General features: G+C 32.0%; 3 protein-coding genes across 7 annotated transcripts; 1 reads left to right on the top strand and 2 right to left on the bottom strand.

Moving 5' to 3' along the window:
- Positions 1-368: 368 nt before the first annotated feature.
- On the top strand, positions 369-5,809 carry LOC124834201 (bZIP transcription factor (DUF630 and DUF632)). 5 transcript variants are annotated; one of them, XM_047308842.2, is made up of 6 exons: positions 369-527; positions 1,167-2,316; positions 2,736-2,807; positions 3,293-3,510; positions 3,720-3,943; positions 4,622-5,809. In XM_047308842.2, exons 2-6 carry the CDS (start codon positions 1,227-1,229, stop codon positions 5,358-5,360), a joined length of 2,343 nt encoding a protein of 780 aa, XP_047164798.2. In that variant the 5' UTR covers positions 369-527; positions 1,167-1,226; the 3' UTR covers positions 5,361-5,809. The 5 variants fall into 5 exon arrangements, with proteins under 5 accessions (XP_047164798.2, XP_047164801.2, XP_047164802.2 ...); XM_047308845.2 differs by having other exon boundaries at positions 374-520; XM_047308846.2 differs by having other exon boundaries at positions 378-645.
- Positions 5,810-7,095: 1,286 nt separating this feature from the next.
- LOC124834192 (Late embryogenesis abundant (LEA) hydroxyproline-rich glycoprotein family) lies at positions 7,096-8,220 on the bottom strand. The gene has a single exon (XM_047308835.2). The coding sequence runs from the start codon at positions 8,109-8,111 to the stop codon at positions 7,290-7,292; it is 822 nt and encodes a 273-aa protein (XP_047164791.1). The 5' UTR covers positions 8,112-8,220; the 3' UTR covers positions 7,096-7,289.
- Positions 8,221-11,915: 3,695 nt separating this feature from the next.
- Positions 11,916-16,552, bottom strand: LOC124834203 (Leucine-rich repeat protein kinase family protein). The gene is made up of 5 exons (XM_047308847.2): positions 15,977-16,552; positions 14,754-15,724; positions 12,876-14,366; positions 12,196-12,784; positions 11,916-12,094 (listed from the first exon to the last, which is right to left on the bottom strand). Exons 2-5 carry the CDS (start codon positions 15,652-15,654, stop codon positions 12,073-12,075), a joined length of 3,003 nt encoding a protein of 1,000 aa, XP_047164803.2. The 5' UTR covers positions 15,655-15,724; positions 15,977-16,552; the 3' UTR covers positions 11,916-12,072.
- Positions 16,553-20,350: the final 3,798 nt, after the last annotated feature.

Consider the following 20,350-nt stretch of genomic DNA (forward strand, 5'->3'; position numbering starts at 1 on the left):
ACTGAACTGTATCAGGCACAGAATATTAAACTTCAACCAACAACATATATGTAACTTTATTATTAAAGCTTTGAATTTTTTTTCTCTTCTGGGTAATTTTTTTTTTTTTTTTACTAATAGATATAAGAAGTTAGACACTTTTTTAAGATGGAAAATGAAAGATGGAAAATTAGATGCCTTTGAAAAGAAAGATAGTATAGTACCATTTGCTTTCTTGTGCATTGAAGTATTGAATGCTCCAAGCGCGTGTTAATCACGCTGCACTTTCGGCTGATAGTGGGACCCATGCGGAGGTGGCATCACTGATTCACTGTGGCCTCCTATGTTTCTTTTGCATGGAAGCAGCAATGGTAATAAGATTCATCACATTACATTTACTTAACATTATTCTCTCTCTCTCTCTTTATTTCTCTCTCTTCTCTGAAAATTCCCAAATCCCGTTTCTGTCAATGATTCTCTTACTTGAGTCTTTGCTGAAATCCAAGTTCATATCGTGCAGCTTTGCTTCACTGCAGCCTTGGTAGTTGGTACCCACCAAAATTTTTCATCTTTTTGCAAATTCCAATTTGTGATTTCTGCTTTATGGGTACCCTCCTTGTTCCTGCTACATAATTTGTTTTTGGGTCTAATTCAACTTTTCTTTTGGTTAGTTACTCAAAACAATTCTCACTTTCTATTTTGTAGTTGGATAATTTATCTCTTCCTTGAAATTTGTCTCCTTTACTGTAAATTTCGTTGCTTTCTGCATCCCACGCACTCACTCACTGTCTGGGTCTCTCATTGGGCTTTGAACACTGTCTTTTGGCTTTCAATTTCACCTTTCAACTATTGCTGTCTTTTTGGATAGTGGATGCTCTTTCTCTTTGATTGTTTTGGAGTTTGAGCTGATTTTCCCTCTTCAATTGTTGTTTCTGTTTTGCGGTGGTTTCACTTGCATTGTTTTCCTCAGCAAATTCTTCAGATCAGAAGCAATTTTTGTTTGCTTGTGTGTCCTGATGAAAATTGATGGTGACATTTTATGGTTTTGATGGTTATCATCTCCACCAGTTGTTTAAATTGTCCTGTTTCTTAATGTCTTACAAAGAAAATCATGCTTTTGTGTCCTTAAAAAAGAGATTTGATCTGGTTTATTATTCTTATTCATTTACTGTTTGATGAATTTACAGATAGAACTTCAGTGAAGGATTTCCATTAAGGGAAAGCTAAATTCAGCTAGATTTGAAATAATGGGAGCATCAAGCTCCAAAATGGAGGATGACAAGGCACTGCAGCTATGTCGTGAAAGGAGGAGGTTTGTGAGACAAGCGCTTGATGGGCGTTGCTCATTAGCAGCAGCTCATGTTTCATATATTCAATCACTGAAAAATACAGGAACAGCTCTCAGAAAATTCACAGAACCTGAGGGACCAGTTGAGCCTTCTTTGTACAATAATGCAACACCAGAGCAACCACTTGCTTTAACTGAAAGGACCCTCTCATTCTCTTCACCGACTGTGTCACATCACATAGATGCAGCAGAAAATGAAACATTCTCCCCAACTCCCTCCCCTCCTTCTGGTAAGTTCCGAGCAAATCACATGAAACATAGCACTATTTCTTCTAAGAAAGTCGAAGAAAGACCACCCGTACCTGTTATTGGAATAGTAACATCATCAGGTACTACAACACAACATGCCAGTGTAGCATTTGAAGATTCCTCTCTTCCAGCTGGAACGCCACAATGGGATTTTTTTGGTCTCTTTCATCCCATTGACCATCAATTTTCTTTTCAAGATGGGAAGGGGATGCATCAAGATATGGGGAATGCTGATGATATACAAAGACTGAGAGAGGAAGAGGGAATTCCAGAATTAGAAGATGATGAAGAGAAGTCTTCATCTCATGGAAGGGAACACTCTAGGGACTCTGATGATGAATTTGATGAAGAGCCTACTGCAGAAACTCTAGTCCAAAGATTTGAAAATCTGAATAGAGCTAATTCAATTCATGTTCAAGAAGATGCTTTACCTCCCACAACCAAGCCTCTGTCAGGACATTCAGCTTCTGAAGTTGAATCAGTAAATGGAGAAAAGGGAAACTCTGCTAATTTATCTACATTAAAGACTGCACCTATGGCAGCTTTGCCTCCACCTGAGACAAATAAACCAATGGAGAAGGAAAGTCATAGTGAAAATAAAGTCACCCCAAAGAATTTCTTTTCAAGCGTGAGAGATATTGAACTGCTCTTTAATAAAGCTTCAGAATCTGGCAAAGAGGTTCCAAGGATGCTTGAAGCAAACAAATTTCACTTTCGTCCAATATTCCCGGGAAAAGAAAGTAATCTTGCTGTCTCTCTTCTTTTCTTTCTATCTGGCTCTGAATCAGTTTTCATTTGGGAATATAAAATCCTATCAGCTCTTACTTTTTAGTGCAAGTAAAATATAAAGATGAGATTTGGAATGCAATTTTCCCCCATGTTCATGCTAAAACTTAAGATACTCTCTAGACACTTGGCCAAAAATAGAAAAGGAATATACTCTAGGCCACAGGCAGGCACTCCTTGCATGAATGTCCATTAACTAAGATTATGGTACATTACATATTTTGCTAAAATATCTTGGTGATATCCTTGAGTTGAGAGAAAACTTCACTTTCTGTTTCAAAGAAGCTTTTGGATGTTTCTTTTCATTGTTGTGTATTTTATTTCAAAATGAAATGTTTTAAAATGTAAACCAGAGAATTCTTATTTGTAACAGATGGTTCTGTGGTATCCTCGTTATTGAAGGCATGCTTCTCATGTGGAGAAGACCCAACCCAGGTTCCAGAAGGTATTTTGAGTCATTTTTACAGTTTATCCTTTTATTTTGCTTGACATTGCTGGCCTTGTGGGGTTCAACCAATCTTTCAGTTATCAAATTGAAAGTATTCCCTTAGAGTACATATTTTCCTCAGCAGGAGTGATTCGAATTGCCAATTATTAAATCTGCCTATTATTGGTGTTGCCATGAAATTGTTGAATGTTGTGTATTCTGTGGCTTAGAGAATTGGCTTTTATGAGATGTAACTAATGTTGTTCATTTCCTACTTATTTTAAAATTCATTGAGTTTTTTTCCTTTTACATACTGCAAGTACAAAAAAATTCTCTAGTCAGCCATTAAAAGTGACTCATTTCAGAATATAAGGTTATACCTGACCATCTGATAAATTTTTGCTATCTATTTTTTCTTTTGTAATTTCGATGTTCATTCCTACGTTTTTGAAACCTGGTTTTTTAATTCAACATCTAACTTTTCCCTTTTTACATCCTCCTAGAACCTGCTCAAAACTCGATTAAGTACTTAACGTGGCACAGGACGGCATCATCCCGTTCCTCCTCATCCAGAAACCCTTTAGGAGCATCAAATTCAATGGACAATGTTGAGGACCATACCAATAATCTCTTTGATAGTTCTTGTATGATTTCTGGAAGCCATGCATCTACCTTGGATAGGCTATATGCTTGGGAAAGGAAACTCTATGATGAAGTGAAGGTACAGTGTATTTCTTATCAACAATTTTGTCAACCATTGTATATTTAGTGGGTGTTATATTTCGGCAATAGTATGTTCAGAAGTCTTTGTTTTGAATCTTTTAGACCAAATCCTGAAGTTATCAGTTGACAGTAAAATATTTTGAATGGCTTGGCACATATCTTATTCTCTGTCTGTTTGCTAAGATCATTGTTTTTTTCTGTGAGCAGGCTAGTGAGATTGTCAGAAAAGAATATGACACGAAATGTAAAATCTTAAGACAACTGGAATCAAAAGGAGAAAAAACCTCTAAGGTTGATAAAACACGTGCAACAGTCAAGGATCTGCACTCAAGAATCAGAGTTGCAATTCACAGGATAGACTCCATATCAATGAGGATTGAAGAGTTACGGGACAAAGAGCTTCAACCACAGCTTGAGGAGTTGATTGAAGGGTATGATTCTGTAGCTCTTTCTTGTTTTATTGACTCTCTATTTCATGCCGACATGCATTGCCTCGATAATACAAAAAATACCAGAGTGAATAAAAGATGCACCAAGAAGACCAACCATGAATAGCATAAGAAAGTTTATTAGCAAGTTTCTGTTTATATTTTAGTGAAAGTTGCTATATTTGGTAAATTCATTTGGTATTTTTTTTTTTTTGTATTGAAGCTATAAATTTCCTTAACCAAAATACAATAGTCGATAATCAATAGCTCTATTACTTAAATACATTGTTTTGCTTATGTGAAAGTCATTCTATATCAAGTTCAGGTGACTGAATTACACCCTTATTTAAGTTCTTAGCAATGGGGTATAATCAGAAGATCCTTTCTACTATGGATCATCTCTCTTTGATCTTAACGACTGAGGTATAGCACGTTGCTATAGTGGTTTTTCTGCACGCTAAACAGTATAGAGTTTTTTTTACCAGAAGACTACAGAGATCAAAACCATTTTTCTTAACTAGATCAACCTTTCGTATCAGTTTATTGAGATTCGATCTGTAAGCAATTTATGCTTTCACAGTCACAGAGATGGATGGTTCACACATGTGAATTTGCTTTTGCTGATTGATATCAACCTCTTGCTTGTGTATTTCATCAGTTTCTGTTATGCTTTGTTGACAGGTTGTGTAGGATGTGGGAAGTGATGCATGAATGCCACAAACTTCAGTTTCAAATCATGTCAGCAGCATATAACAACAGCCATGCAAGAATCACCATGCATTCTGAATTACGCAGACAAATCACTGCCTATCTTGAAAATGAACTCCAATTTCTGTCATCAAGCTTTACCAAGTGGATGGGAGCTCAGAAATTCTACTTGGAGGCTATACACGGATGGCTTCACAAATGTGTTCTTCTTCAAGAAAAATCATCTAAGAGAAAAAAGAGGCATCAACCTGACCTTATCCGTTATGGTCCTCCAATATATGTCACCAGTGAGTTCTGGTTGAGTAAACTCAATACCTTACCAGTAAAGGATGTTGCAGATTCCATTAAGAGTTTGGCAGCAGATACTGCCCAGTTCTTACCACACCAAGACAAGAATCAAGGAAAAGGTGCTCATCCTCATATGCCAACATGGAAGGCTGATATTGGTGGTGAATCAGCCGATGGTTTATTGGCAGATGACATGTCAGAGGACTGGGCAACAGGCCTTGATCAATTTCGACGAAGCTTGATTCGGTTTCTCGGTCAATTAAATAATCTGTCTGGTTGTTCTGTCAAAATGTACACAGAACTTAGGCAAAACATTCAGGAGGTCAAAAAGTTTCAGCGGTTGAATTCGCAGTCTCAAAACGGTAATCTGAATTCTCAGTCTCAGTCTCAGGATGGTCAGCAGAATTCTGAACCTCAAAGTTGATCCTTCAAAGTCACAATCTCAAGTGGTTTAGCCTGAAAATAAGCATCCACATGATAAGAGAATTGCGATGAAACATTGTGGAATTGCAGATTTATAGCTTTATATTTAGCATTCAAGTCCACAGGATGGAGCATTTGTGCATGGTAGGATGTAATAAAGACCTTACAGATTGCCACACTTATTGTTCAATTACTCCTTTTGGGGTTCAAATCTTCAAATCTAGAAACAGCCTCTTTGTATATGCAATGCAATGATAAGATTGTGTACAATGACACTCTCATACCTTCACATAGCAAGGAGCTTTCTGGCATTGGAATACCTTAGTTTATGAATGAAGAAAAAAGAGTTGATAGATTCATCTGATGAGATTATGATGGTGAAGATTTGGGTGCAAATTTTTGCTAATAAAGGTTTTCTACCATGACATATGCTCTGCTTCTTCATTTTCATTGCTGGTGTCATTTTTATTTCATTTATGTTATGTGTACATAATTATTAGTTAACTTAAATTTTAGAAAACACTCAAATAGTTCACATCGTAATTTTGAACAACTTGCATTTATAAATTGTTCAAACAACTTTTGGGATAAACGAGTTGAATACCGATGATAATGTCTCAAAAAGTGTTCATAATTTCGACTCCCCTAGCTGCTTTTAAGGCCATTAAATCTTCTTTTTAGGCACAAAGATATTAAAATGGTTATCAAAAGAATAACACCCCTCTTTTGGTTACAAAGTGTTTGCATAAATATGACATAACATAACATAGCTCCCAGATAACTTTAATTAATTTTATAGGATATAAAAGCATATATTAAAGTAAAGCAATTAATTTTGCTTAATTTTTTAATCAATATCTCACCATTATGTTCTTGCACCTAGTGGTTAGAATTAGGTTTGACTTATGGAGATAAGTAATAAGTTTTGCGTGCCGCTGAGGAAACAGTAAATGTTGAAATATTAGATTGATAAAGATGCACCGGTAATGACGGTGTTATTAGTATGTTCCCAAAAAAATACTTTTAATTTTTAAATAATATATTAATTAATCTGCCTCAAATACATAAGTCCAGTGTTCGTTTCTCAATCATCCACCTAATAAAAAGTATATTCAATTCTGCAAGTTAATTTCACTAATTGATTACGCAAAATCTGGACCTTTTCCATTCATGTATACTCACCAATTAGTAAATACAATAAAAAAAAAACGTTACTTTCTTGTGAATGAGGTAAAATAAGTGATTTAAGATTTTAGTTGTTGATGAAAAATAAGATTTGAATATTAATTATCAAATATTTACCAATAATTATTTTTTTAAAAGTGAAGTCTCACTGTAATAGAATCAAAACCTAGTAATGTCTTTTAGAAGTATACCAACTTGTTTTATTAGATTGCCATTATTGATAAATTGATAATGAAAGGTTAGCTTCTCTATACGCTGAGAAATGGTCAAGAAAGAAATGTATTGCATAATTATTAATGAGTCAAAATATTCTATATTTATATTAAATTGAGTGACGTACACTCTTTCTAATGTAATATTTACTTTTTCTTAAATTTTTTAAAAGTATAACGTCATAAACAAAATTTGCCAAATATATAATTTTAATAATTCCAAGTCAATAATAAAAAGTTGATGTTTTATCGTAAGCAAAAACATACTAAAATTAAAACATTTATAATAAAAATGGACTGCCTACAGCAAAACCAAATCAAAATCTCACACCCATGGCGTATCAATAAATGTAACTGTTTATGTAATTTATGATTATTATTTTTTATAATTTCTGCAAATTTCGCTATATTTATTTGAAATATAAACAATGTATAATAATCTCAGGAATGTTTCTGTGTATCTCTGACAAAGAGTAATAATAATTAAAAGAAAAAAAAAAAGGAAAACTGACTCCAGTTGTCCATGTTTTTCATCACCAAAGATCAACCTTATAGTCACAACGTTTAGAAACGATCTTTGCTTGCGCCGTTAACTCGTTCACCGTCACGTCACAGTCCAACTTAACGGTAATCTTCCACGTCTTAACGGACCCAACTTTTATTTTCACAGGCGCTCTAATGCTAACGGTCAATGGTATTTTCCGTTTGGTCTGCGACTCCACCAACGACTTTCGGTCCTCGCTCCTAAGCTCGATTCCGTTACCCTTTAAAACCATCCCGAACACCGTCACGTTATTGGACGGCTGGTGAAACGCCGGTAGTGCACCGTTACAGAACCTCGCGTCGTTGTAAAATACTTCGGCGGAGCTATCCTTCAAATAGTAGATTCCGATCTTGTCGTTAGGGTTATCGGCCTTGACGGTGACGTTGAACTCCGGCGAGATTGCCACATCGGACGACGGCGACGTGACGTTAATTCCTCTGACGGCGATGTCTTCGATGGTGTACTTCGGAGCCTTCGGACGGAAAACGAGATAGAAGATTCCGGCGGCGATGGCAAGAAGCACGATCAAAATGGAGAGGATTCCAATGAGCCAGCAGCAGCAGCAACAGCATCGGCTCCGGCGGTGCTTCCGGTGAGTATATTGGTCGTAGCGGCGGGCGTTCTCGGCCGGAGGAACGCGGTAGACTTGATCCTTGGGTATCTTGATGACGTAGGTTCCAGGTGGAGGCACCGGCTTCTCCGACGGCGGTGGCCGCAGCGCTTGTGGAACGACAGAGGAATCCTGAGGGGAAGCTGATTGTGACTCGGGGGAAACGGGAGGCGAGTCGCGGGGGTGAACTCGGTCAGCCATTGAGTAAGTCACTGACGAGTCAATAAACTATCTCTGCAAATACGAATGCAAATGAGAACTTTGAAGCGAAGCGAAAAGAACGAGTGAGTGTTACAACTTGTTTAGGTGCTTCTGTGTGACTGTATATGAAGCAAACCGTTTACGCGTGTAGTGGAATATCCACGCGGTTTAGAAAAAAATAAATATGAAATTTAATTAATAGTTTATAAAATAGTAAAGAAAATTTATCTCATTTTCAAAAATATTAAATGGCATTAAAATTCTGAGGAAGTGTCATTAAAAATTTAAGAAAAAACGATTAAAATTAAAATTAAATTAAAAGATTAAAACTAAAATTAAATTAAAAGATTAAACGTGTCTGTTTGTAGTTTAAAAAAATATTAAATGTCTTGTTAAAATTAAATAATAAAAAAAACTAATAACTTGAAACAATTTTTGTTTGATGAGGATGATAATAAAAAATAACAGACAGATCATAATGCTGCATTGCATTAATTATTAATTTATTATTTAGATAAGTGACAAATAAATAGCTATGTAATTTTCAAATCTTGCAAACTTAATTCAAACCGTGAGCGGTGATTATTAGTAGAGTTTTTAATTCTATTTTTGTTTGGAAAAATATGAACATGAGACAGAATTTAAGTTTGAACAAATGGCATGAATTCGAAAGAATTTATTTTAATAATAGGAAATATAAGTTTTTTGAGAAGTATAAAAATCCAATTTAAATTAAGATTGATGAGGGGGAATGAATGGGGTACAGTTGGCAGGTTTAGAAGGAATAAAAAGGAAAAGGTGTGTTTGGATGTTCCATTTGGATGGCAAAGGTTGTATAGTGAGATTCTTTTGGGTACTTGCTAGTTGGCGTTTTGACACACGCGGTTTTGTTTTTTCATATGGATTGCCCAAAATAAATAAACCCTCTCAATCTTTTCCTTAATGTATACGCATTCCACATTTGTTATTTCTTTTGTTCTTTTGCTTCTAACAAACTTCTTCAAGTTAATTTAATTTATTGCAAATGTAGTTTATCTAATAATTATGGCTGGATATAATAAACGTAATTACACTAAATTATGTATACTATATTATATTAGAAAAACTAAACTATTCTATCAAAAAATAAATGGTATCATTTTGTACTTCAGGTTAAAAACATTAAACCTTTTATATTTGCAATTTAGTTGACCGTATTACACATTTCATTTTTTCTTAATTACCATCATCACAAATATCAAGAGTTTTTGTCGAAGATCCGGTCCAAGGTCTTCGCTAGATGTAAAGTGTTCTCTTTATTTACCTTCTTCTAATTTTGGTTTTTAATTTTACATGCATTCACTTTACTTAAGTATTAATTAGATTTGTTGGCAGCTTTGCATTTATCTTTTAGGTTTAGTTTTTGTTTTTGCATATTAAACTCATAAATTTTCAGTTTTAATTCAATTTTAGCATCTTATCCTAATCGGAGGATTTTTGTTTTGTTAATATTTATGTTTGTTAGTTATTCTTAGGTTCAATTCACATTGTCTTGGTAGAAGGTGTTGAACGTTATTCATTTAAGTTTTATCGTGCATCCTTTTCTCATTATCTCATCTTGTATGCTTGTGTTTGTGTAATTATTTGAATAAATACTAGAGTCTTAAAATACAATCTCTTTCTCTATGTGCATGTTGATTTTAAATATATAGTACATGATTTTGATTTCTTTTGTTATGATTATAGTGGTACACAATTTTTGAAACATGAAGAGATACTTCTTACTCCTGAAGTTGTCCCATGATTGACTAGAAATCAAAGTTATTCACAATGATAATGACCATTTATCATACTTCCAAAACAGTTCGTTTTGTCACTTCCTAATAATAATTGATTCAATTATTATTAAAACAATGTCAATTTAAATGGATGACATACCATAATTAAGTTCATTTTAATTAAGAAATTAAATGTATTATACTTAATTTAGTTTTAATAAAAGGAAATTATTACTGTGATAATTGGATATTGAAATACAAAGGTGTCAAAATGTACTGCAATTCTCAGTTAACATGATAAAAAAATTATTTTTTTAAGATGTGAGTCTAATTTATTTTACTCACTTAAACTGCGAGTTAAACTAATTTGAATTGTGTTTAAATGATTTGACACAATCTATTACCAATCACTTTTTTTTTCTACCATTTTTTCATAATTTTTACTTATAATAATACTTGATAAATCATAAAACTTTCTACAATAAATATATAAAGTAAATAAATAAATAAGTAATTCTTAAATGAGATCATCTGCCTAATCAATCAATTCACGATGAATCAAATCAAATTATATTTTTTTTCACTCATAACATCATCTTATTAAAATGACTCATTTTAACATCTTTATTTAAAATATAACTTTTTAAAAAATATTTAGTATTTCAATTTAATCAAGAAAAATGCTTTTATGAGTAAGTTCATTAACACGTAAGTCTCGATGTGTATAATGCACAACATAATACTTGAAAAAAAAAACTCTTACAAAAATAAAATTATTTTCATTGTGCCACACAGACAAAAACTGTTTTCCTTAAAAATATTTCTATGTTGTCATTGCATATTACATCCAACTAAACTGTTTTCAGTAACGACAATTATTACCATAATTATTAAAATAAATGTAGGTAAAGGTGACTAAGAGTGATAGTTACGTTTTTAAATTAAATTTTAAAACTTATAAATATAAAATTAAATATATTTTAAAAATCAAGTTAAGTATGTTTTTGTTGTTTTAACTTTTAGTAAAAACTGAAATTAATTCATCGTCAAAACTTTAACTAATTTACTCTTAATTTTAAAAATGTGTGGATTTAGTCATTCTAACACAATTTTGTTAAATTTATTTGATGTTTCAAATTTCATGATAACATTTTAATTGTTTAGGACATATTTTTATTCAATTTTAGTAGAGAAAGACATTCAATAGTTTAAATAAATTTAATAAAATTTGATTAAAAGACTAAATTTATACTGTTATAAAGATAAATGATTAAATTAGTTAATTAAAAGTTTTGAAATATAATTCATTTTAATTTTTATTAAAAATTAAAGCACTAAAATTATATTTAATTCTAAAAATTATTTTGTAACTAAATTTTGAATTATTTTTATTTATTTTTAAAACAGATTTCTTGATTTTCAAAACGATGAGCTATCTTGTGAGAATCTAGTGGAGAAGCTATGTACGCAAGTATGTCAATGATAAATATATATTTTACGTGTGTGCTATCAATTTGAAGATATCTTAAGTTTTTCATTGATTTTGTTTGAAAATTTTGACCACTTCAATTGAGTGAAATAGTACATATGTAAATATATCATAATTTTTTTTTTATATTAGACATATAACTTTTTTACCTTAATGTTATCGGTGAACCTCCTAAAATCATTTTTAACCGTAAATCTCTTTTGTATAATGTATACATTAATCATTGGTCATATTAATGAACAAGTGAATCAAACCTATTTCAATGAATGTTTATAAGAAAATGAAAACGAAATGTTTAATTTTCTATTTATAATCTCATAAATTTAATTTAATTAAAAGAATATATTTTTTCTAAAACTAATGAAAAACAAATTCTTTAAAATATCCAAATGATATATAGAGAAAAATCTTAGGACAAGAGAACATTGAGATGGTCCAGGAATAAATTTTGTAAATCAAATTGAAATTAAAAAAAAAATTAGAAACAAAATCATTCATTCACATTTTCATGATCAAGCACAAAAGGAAGAGAAGTTAGAGTGAGTTTGGATGACAGCATTATGGGAAAATGGTGGATTAACGTGTTCTAGCATTATCAATTATTACACAGAACAGTACAGCAAAAATCATGAATATACACAAGCTGCCCATTGAAGGGTTGAAAAAAATGAATGTCCTTTGATAAAGAATTTCGTTTCATATCCTCACCTGTTTGTTATAATGCCTGTTGTTGAGTGCTGTCATCAAGGGACCAAAATTCAACAAAATTGAAAAGCAAAACTTGAAGAAATTAAGCAGATGTTAGTGGTTAAGGCTATGATATGATCAGCAACTCTACCTTATTATTGCTGAGAGATCATCAGAGACGGTTTTCATGTTAGGCCTATCAGATGCTGGAAGGATGCATCTAAGAGCCACCTTTAGCATTTCATCAAGTACTTTTGAGGGTTTTTCCCCATTATGTTTCTCCACTAGAAGAAACCTATCAAAGCATTGGCTCCAACGTTCTTGTTCAGCCAAAAACCTCACCCAATCAGTGAGGTCAACTACCCCTGGAATCCCAGAAACTATTTCTCCAGAATTTCTTCCTGTTACGAGCTCTAACAACACCACTCCAAATGCATACACATCACTTGTCAAGGAAGGGCATGGTTTGCTCGATCTAGCAAACTCCGGCGGCCGGTAACCGAGTGCGCCGGCATTCAGAACTTGCTCGGTAGTACCTGCAGCAGTGAGTATCCTGTGCAGGCTGTAGTCTGTGAGGAGAACATTTTTGTTGGGAGTTTCTAGCAAAATGTTTGTGGATTTGAGATTGCCATGAGGTATGGCTTTCTCATCATGTAAGAAATGTAGACACAGTGCCACTTCTATAGCCACCCTCACCCTTTCATCAAGAGTCAAAGGATGCAGATTTGCTTTATCTACTTCTGCATATAAGTAAAAAAACAAACAGTTAAACGACCAGAAAGCCTAGGTTTATTGCTGCTATCAAACATGAAGCTATAAACTTAAGGTTACCACGGAGATAAATGTCCAAAGATTGTGCATTCATGTAATTTGATATGATCAGTTTCTCATGTTCCTTTGGCCCCAGATAGTAACCCTGAACAGAAACCAGGTTTGGATGTTTGATGGTCCCAAGTTTCTTTATTTCCCTTGCCAACTCCTTTTTTCCTTTGGTTATTCCTTCTCTTAACCATTTGACAGCCAATGTGTGACCAGAGTCTAGTGTTGCTTTGTAAAGTGTTCCATGACAGCTCCTGCCAATAACTTCTGCTGGAGCACATGAAAGTTCTTCGGCAGTTAGTACCAAGGACCCATCAAATATGTGCAAGTCTCCAACCAGTTTATCTGGAGATGATACTTGGAGGGAATCAGGATTCTCAAACTGGTAGCTTTTAGAAGATGAAGGATTTGAAGGTGACAAAATAGACATTGGGGAATACATTTCTTCCTCGTTCTTCTCTCCCACTGGATGAATGTTTCTTGCAGCATCAGAAGAGCCCCTTTTAGAAGGTGGCAATGCTTCCAAATTTCTGTAAACTGTCTCTGTATTTGATGTGAAAGTACCCTCTTGAGTGATATCTCTAGCTTCATTTTGTTTAGAAGCCCTTTCTTTTTCATGATGAACCTTATAGTAAATTATTATGCCCACAAAAGCCATCACAAAAGCACCAGCAACCAAACATGCAATAACGGCTATCCTAGTGGCAGACCTTCTATGTAACCGATGTTCCCTCAAACCTAGGTTGGAAGCATCTTTTGGAGATGATTGCGAATGGGGAAACACCAGCATAGTATTTCCTGGATGAAATGCTGATTCGGGAAAATGCTTTAAGTTTTCAGGTACCACACCGGAAAAATTATTGAAGGACACATTTAATGCTCTCAACTCATCTGGAAGGTCATCAGGAATAGCACCTTCCAATTTGTTGTTGCATAAATTGAGATATGCCAAATTGTGAAGCCTACTCATATTTGAAGGAAGAGGTCCACTCAAGTTGTTGTTTGAAAGATCAAGAAACACCAGACTAATATTTTCAGTAGAATACAATGGAGTATTTGGAGGTTGAAATTGAACAGGAATTGATCCAGAAAACTTATTGTTGGAGAGATTAAGATTAATCAATTTGGTTGAGTAAAAAAAGCTTGGTAGGAGGAACCCAGAAAGCTGGTTGAGGCTAAGATCAATCTCCTTCAGTTCTGGATATGTTCCCAAATTTGGTGGGAGAAAGCCCTCTAACAAGTTATTGGATGCCTTAAGTTCAGTTAACCTTAAAAATTGAGAAGTTTCATTTGCAAGCATTCCAATCAATGTGTTTGTACTTAACTGAACAACTTCCACATAGTTCCCCCAATATCCAATCCTTGAGAAATTACCTGATAGCGTGTTATTACTAAAATCTATGACAGCACAGTGGCCTACCCTCAGAGGTAAGGGGCCAGACAACTTGTTTGAAGATAAATTAAGCTTCCTCAGAGTCACCGAGGTAATAATTCCAATGGGACCTACAAAGAAAGTTTAAATTGTGATGAAAATGGTAAGCAGAAACTCATTGAATAAGACGTTTGGAAGCCATGGCATCAGGAATATGAAAAATATTTTATTTATTCCACAGAAGAACAATCCCCAAAGATACTTAAAAATGGCATTGCAGTTTCACATTTCAGTAACTAAACAGAAGCCTGATGTGGGTTATTGGCAGTAGTTTTTAACAACCAAATCTTCATTTATGAATAAATCAGCACAATTGACAGCAACACAATGGGAGTAGACTACCAGTTCAATTGCATCTTACGTTTAGGTTTACAAACTAAACATATATAAAAAATGCAAAAGTTTTAACGTTAAGGAAAGAACACAGATACAATTTACACAGAAAACATAGATGGTACCTTCAAGCTTGTTTTGACTAAGATCCAGTTCTGACAACATCATTGAACTTTCCCTCAATAGAGCTTCTGGCAGCAAACCAGTGAGCTGGTTGAATGCAAGTCGAAGTATCCGAAGAGATACCACAAAAGTAAAGGAAGGTATATTACCCTCTAACAGATTATTACTAGCATCGAACACCTCTAAATTGTCAAGATATGGAATACCATCATGAACAAATAACTCACCACTCAAGGAATTATGGCTAACATTTAAATATTGAATTGAGGAGAGAAAAGATTCATCTACAAGTCCCAAATCCAGTGCACCAGAGAACCTGTTGCTGCTCAAGTCAACATATAGCACACTTCCCATCTGATAAAAGGTATGCATTATATCCCCAGAAAAGTTATTCATGTGCAAATCTAAATACTTCAACTTCCCAAGTTTGTGAAACTCTATACTAAGAGGGCCTCCAAGTTCATTAGAAGAAAGATTCAGATATACTAACTTGCGCAACTGAACCAAGTTAGAGAGTAACGATCCATTAAACTTGTTGAGGGACAAATCAAGATATTCAAGTGATTCCATTGCAGAAGCATGTGAGAGTTCTCCAGTGAACTGGTTGTTCACGGCTGACAAATTGCGAAGCATTGCAAGGCCAAGAATTGCATGGAAATTAAAGTCACCAACCAAACCAGCATTGTCCAGAGTGATTGATATAACACTGCCTTCACTGCACCATATTCCATACCAGTTCCTAGGACATCCATCAGAATCTAAAGACTTGGAATTCCAAGAATTAAAAACCAATCCAGAAGGGTCATTCTGAATGCTTTTCTTAAATTCAAGGAGAGCATCAATGTCTGAATTCCCCAATGCAATGTCCACCAACAACAATAGCATCAACCAGATAGCCTGCATGCCTTTCCTTGTAGCTCCTACTCCAACTATATGAGAGAATGTGCCACTGGAAGTGAGAGCAAAGGGGCAACTGTAAACACAAATTTGAAGGCAAAAGATTAATTTTAGAGCATATTATTCTATAATGATGTAACGCAACATTGAAAATCACTTCTTGTTACTACAATTACGAATCTCATGTGAAAGAGAGAAAGAAAAACCTTAAATGCATCAGTAACAATAATGTAAGCATTATTAGACAAGTAACCTTGTCTTCTTGCTGCACAATCATAATCCCCGCCCAACAAAAAAGGCAAAAAGGTAAACAATGATGCATTCTTACCTCGCAATTCACAAGAAGTAAAGTTGAGTAACGAAGCATATACGCGTAACAGAAGCACCAATTGCTAACTGAGTAGAAGAACAAATTCAGAAGAAGGGAACTTCAGTCTGTTTCTGCTGTTGGAAAAGCAATGGTTCTGAGAAGATGAAGATATAAATCTGAACAATGGGGCTAAAATGCAATGTGGCAAACAAATGATTGAGGAAAAGTTATGATTTTGAGAGAAGGGTAGAAGCAGAATAGAGTGTGGAAGAAGAAGAATGAGGAAAACATTAACTGAGAAACATGGTAGGTAGGTTGATGTTTTATCATGTCATGATTAACAAAATCATATACAGAAAAAATATATCTAATAGAAAACAGTCATACATACACATATATTATCATTTCTTCCCTTATTCTATAACTTTTTCAGTAATCATTATTTATTTTTCTCACATTGGTTTAGATAAGAAAAGTGAATTCAGAAGAACAGAAGAGGAAGATAAAAGCGATTGAAAAGTATAATTTTTGAGTGAGAAAAGGTTTGTTGTGTGAGAGACAAGGTGTGTTTTTGTCTCTGATACAAATGAAGTATTAGATTAGACCTCGTTAGCTGTACCTTTGACTCTATGGGTGTGTTTGGTTTTGGTCCGAATGTTGACATTAATGCGAAAATCATGTGAAATTTTGTAGAAAATGTATGTAATTTTATACGTGTCATTGAACAAGTACATCACAATCACTTTTAACCACAACTTTCTAAGCATCCAATGCGAAAGCGCGTATTGTCATTTTCAACGCTAACTATTTTGTGTCCCACGTTTTATCAAAAGACAAAAATCGAAAAGCAAATTTTTATTATCCCACTCTCACTGTTGTTTTATTTAATCACAAGAAAATAATTTATTAAAGTTTGTTATTTTTAATATTTTTATAATATTTTTCTTAAAAAATCCACAACTAAAAATAAAAGAAAATTATAATATATAGGTATATAAATTAATTTTATAAAATTAAAGTAGACTCAAATTTCATTTTTATCTATCAGTACCAAAGTAAAATAGAACTCAATTTTTAATATATATATATATATATACACACTATGAGAGTAACCTGCAAAATTTGTATCTTTTATTAAAACTATACATTTTGGAATGTTATAATTTAAATGCAAAACTTCAAAGTTTAATGTTTTTTATGAATATTATATAAAAGTTTATCAAAACATATCTTAAATAAATACTTGATGAATGTTTGTTCTTCAAGAGCATAATGTTTCATATTTACAATTTTGAAGCATTATTCGAAGACTTTATTATTTAAAGATTAATTTAGATCGGGTGATTTGTTAACAGATAGAGAGGAGAAAAAGTATAATATGATGCAAACAGTAATATTCTTTTTAATGGAAATTAGTAAAATTAATGAAAATAATAAGTTTGAATTTTTTTATTATTTTAACAAACTATTTTAAGTGATTTGTCATCAATTTCTTAGAGAATTTTCATTTAATGAGTGCCTTAATTTGATAAAGTTAAATATTAAGAATACATTATAAAATTACTATATTATACACTCAATTCCTTTTATTTAATAAAATGTTCTTGTTTAAAAGACAAATTTGTTATAGTAAAAGCATACGTTTTTAAATAAATCTAAACAAATTCACGAAAAAAACATCTCTGAAACATGATTAAGTGAAATAATGTATATACTAATATTTTTTTTAAGAAAGTATGAGTTTTTTAATACTTTTTAAAACTTGAATGTGTTTTTAAAAATTGCGTGTTACTGTCACAAATATTTGAGAAACTCTTGTTGAAAAATATAAATTTATATTATAATATTTTTAGCAAAATATTTCTTTTATCTAATTTGGCCTATAATTTAGGTGGATCCTACCACATAGGAAAAGTCAAATGTGCAATAGTATATTTGTATATTATACTTCATTTTTTCTTTATTTGGAGCAGAAGCATTTAAAGGATTTATTATCTGTACTCATTGGCCTCACAATTTTTTCTACTTTTAAGTATATATTTTTATTAATTACTTTCTATTTCATTAAATATATAATTTAATTTTGAATTTCGAATTTTGAATCTTATGAAATTTAAATTTAAATATTAACTACTTGATTTGGATTACTTATACTAAACAACCTTTCTTATTTTCCAATGGTAGATCAAATATATGAAAAAATTATTAATTTTTACAATAATATTTGAAAAGATAAATTTTGTAATGAATAAATATTTTTAAAAGAACTAGATCTCGAGGAGATGGAGAAGAAACAGTCAACGATCTACTTGACCTCTCTTCTGGCACCACAATCGAGACAATAATTTTCTCAGGGTAAATCCCAAATTTTTTCACGGGCTTTCGGCCCAATTACTTTGTCTTGCCCCAATCCTAATTAATAATAGGTTTAATCCCAGTTTGGTTGAATTGTGTCAAATTCATCCTCATTTTTAAAAAAGTTTCATTGTCATCCTCACGTGGTGTAAAAGTTTCATTGTCGTCCTCACGTGGTGTAAAAGTGTCAATTGAATCCAAACATAGAAAAAATTTGTGTCAAAGTAGTCATTTTTCCTATATATCTGTGTCTTCCTTTCATACAATCAAGTACAGATATTCATTTTACCTTATCCAATTTAAGGCTTTTCATAGCTCCAGAGAAGTGACATATGAAAGGAAGACACAGAGATATAGGAAAAATGACTACTTTGACACAAATTTTTTCTATGTTTGGATTCAATTGACACTTTTATACCACGTGAGGACGACAATGAAACTTTTTTAAAAATGAGGATGAATTTGACACAATTCAACCAAACTGGGGACAAAGGAAGCAATTAAACCTTAATAATAATAAAACAATAGAAAAGGGAATATATTATTCGTATGAAACAATTTGTAGTTAGCATAATATATATATATATATATAGGAAATTTCTAATTTAATGCCTATATTTATTTTTCAATTTCATTATTTAAAAAATATTTTTTAAAATTAAAACAATTATTTTATCAATTTTACTTTTTAAATGAGTTTTTTAAAATTTAACCGTTATTTTTTTTCCTATTTAATCGGTTCTTTAAATCTAATCAATTTTTAATTATAAAAATGTTGACAAATTAAATAAAAATTATTTATAATAAAATTTTAAAAATTATTTTAATTTTATAATTATATTAATAATAATAATTTTATTATTTTTTAATATTAAATAAAAACAAACACACGTAACACTGTGTTTTCACCAGTAAAAAATAAAACAATTTCGGATGCAGCTTTATTTGATTATACAAAAATCAATAACGATCAAAATATTTATATATTGGTTCTTTTAAAAAAATAATTAAGTTAAAATAAAATAAATAAAGATATGAAAACCTTTATAATTAATAAATGTTTTTGAAAGAACTACCACTTAACTCCCATTCTCCTTACATTTGATGAGATCTAAAACAAGTAGTCTATTATTCTTCACCTAAAAGTAATATTATCTTCTTATTTTAATAAAAATATTTGTTTTTATTTAAATGAATGTAAAATATATTAAATAAATAATAAAGTATTATTGTAATTTATTTAATTATTTTGATAAATTAAATAAATATTTTTTATATGGCATCAACAAATTAAAATACTTTAGTATGTATGTCAGTATTGGTTAAAAGTTTCTATTCTTTTTTTAGTAGGCAACTCTCTAGAATTTAAACCTAACAAAAAATGTTCATTTTGCTTATGTTGAGTTAATATGTTTGATAAATATGTTATAATCCTTTAAATGATTGACATTGACATATTATTCAGAGGAATATTTATAACTTTTGGTAATCTAACTTTTATAATTTTTAGTATATATACTTTTGTTTTTCTATGAAGAACTCTGAAGTTAACTTTGTATCGGAATGAATTATAAATATAGAAAACATCATAAAATTTTTAATACGTGAATTCTAAATAAAATGTTTAATAAAATTTTTTATATTTCTCACGGGGTTAATAAATATTATTATATAATGTCAAGGAAATATTATTGTATTTCTTTTAGTTTAAAAGTAAAAATCACTGTTTTGGGCCAACCAATTTCTACTCTGGCCCAAAGTTTCAAATGAAATTGGCCCAGGAATTATAGAGTTCAACAGCCTACAAGTCTGTCCAATAATGAATTTTACTTCGTGCACCGACAAAGTTTCTTCGTGCATCCCCACAAAATTTCAAAATAACCAATTTACTATTCGAGAAGTGACTTCTGGAATATATGTTTCAGAAACTTTTCAAGCTTTTCAGAACAGATTTCCTGGAATTTGAAGAAAAGGTTTCTGAAATAAAATTTTCAAAACAGAATTTTTGGAATCAGATTTTCAAAACAGAATTTCTGG

This window comes from Vigna umbellata, chromosome 1, assembly GCF_029865625.1.
Source record: "Vigna umbellata cultivar VRB3 chromosome 1, Vumbellata_1.0, whole genome shotgun sequence".
In the NCBI taxonomy this organism is placed as follows: domain Eukaryota; kingdom Viridiplantae; phylum Streptophyta; class Magnoliopsida; order Fabales; family Fabaceae; genus Vigna; species Vigna umbellata.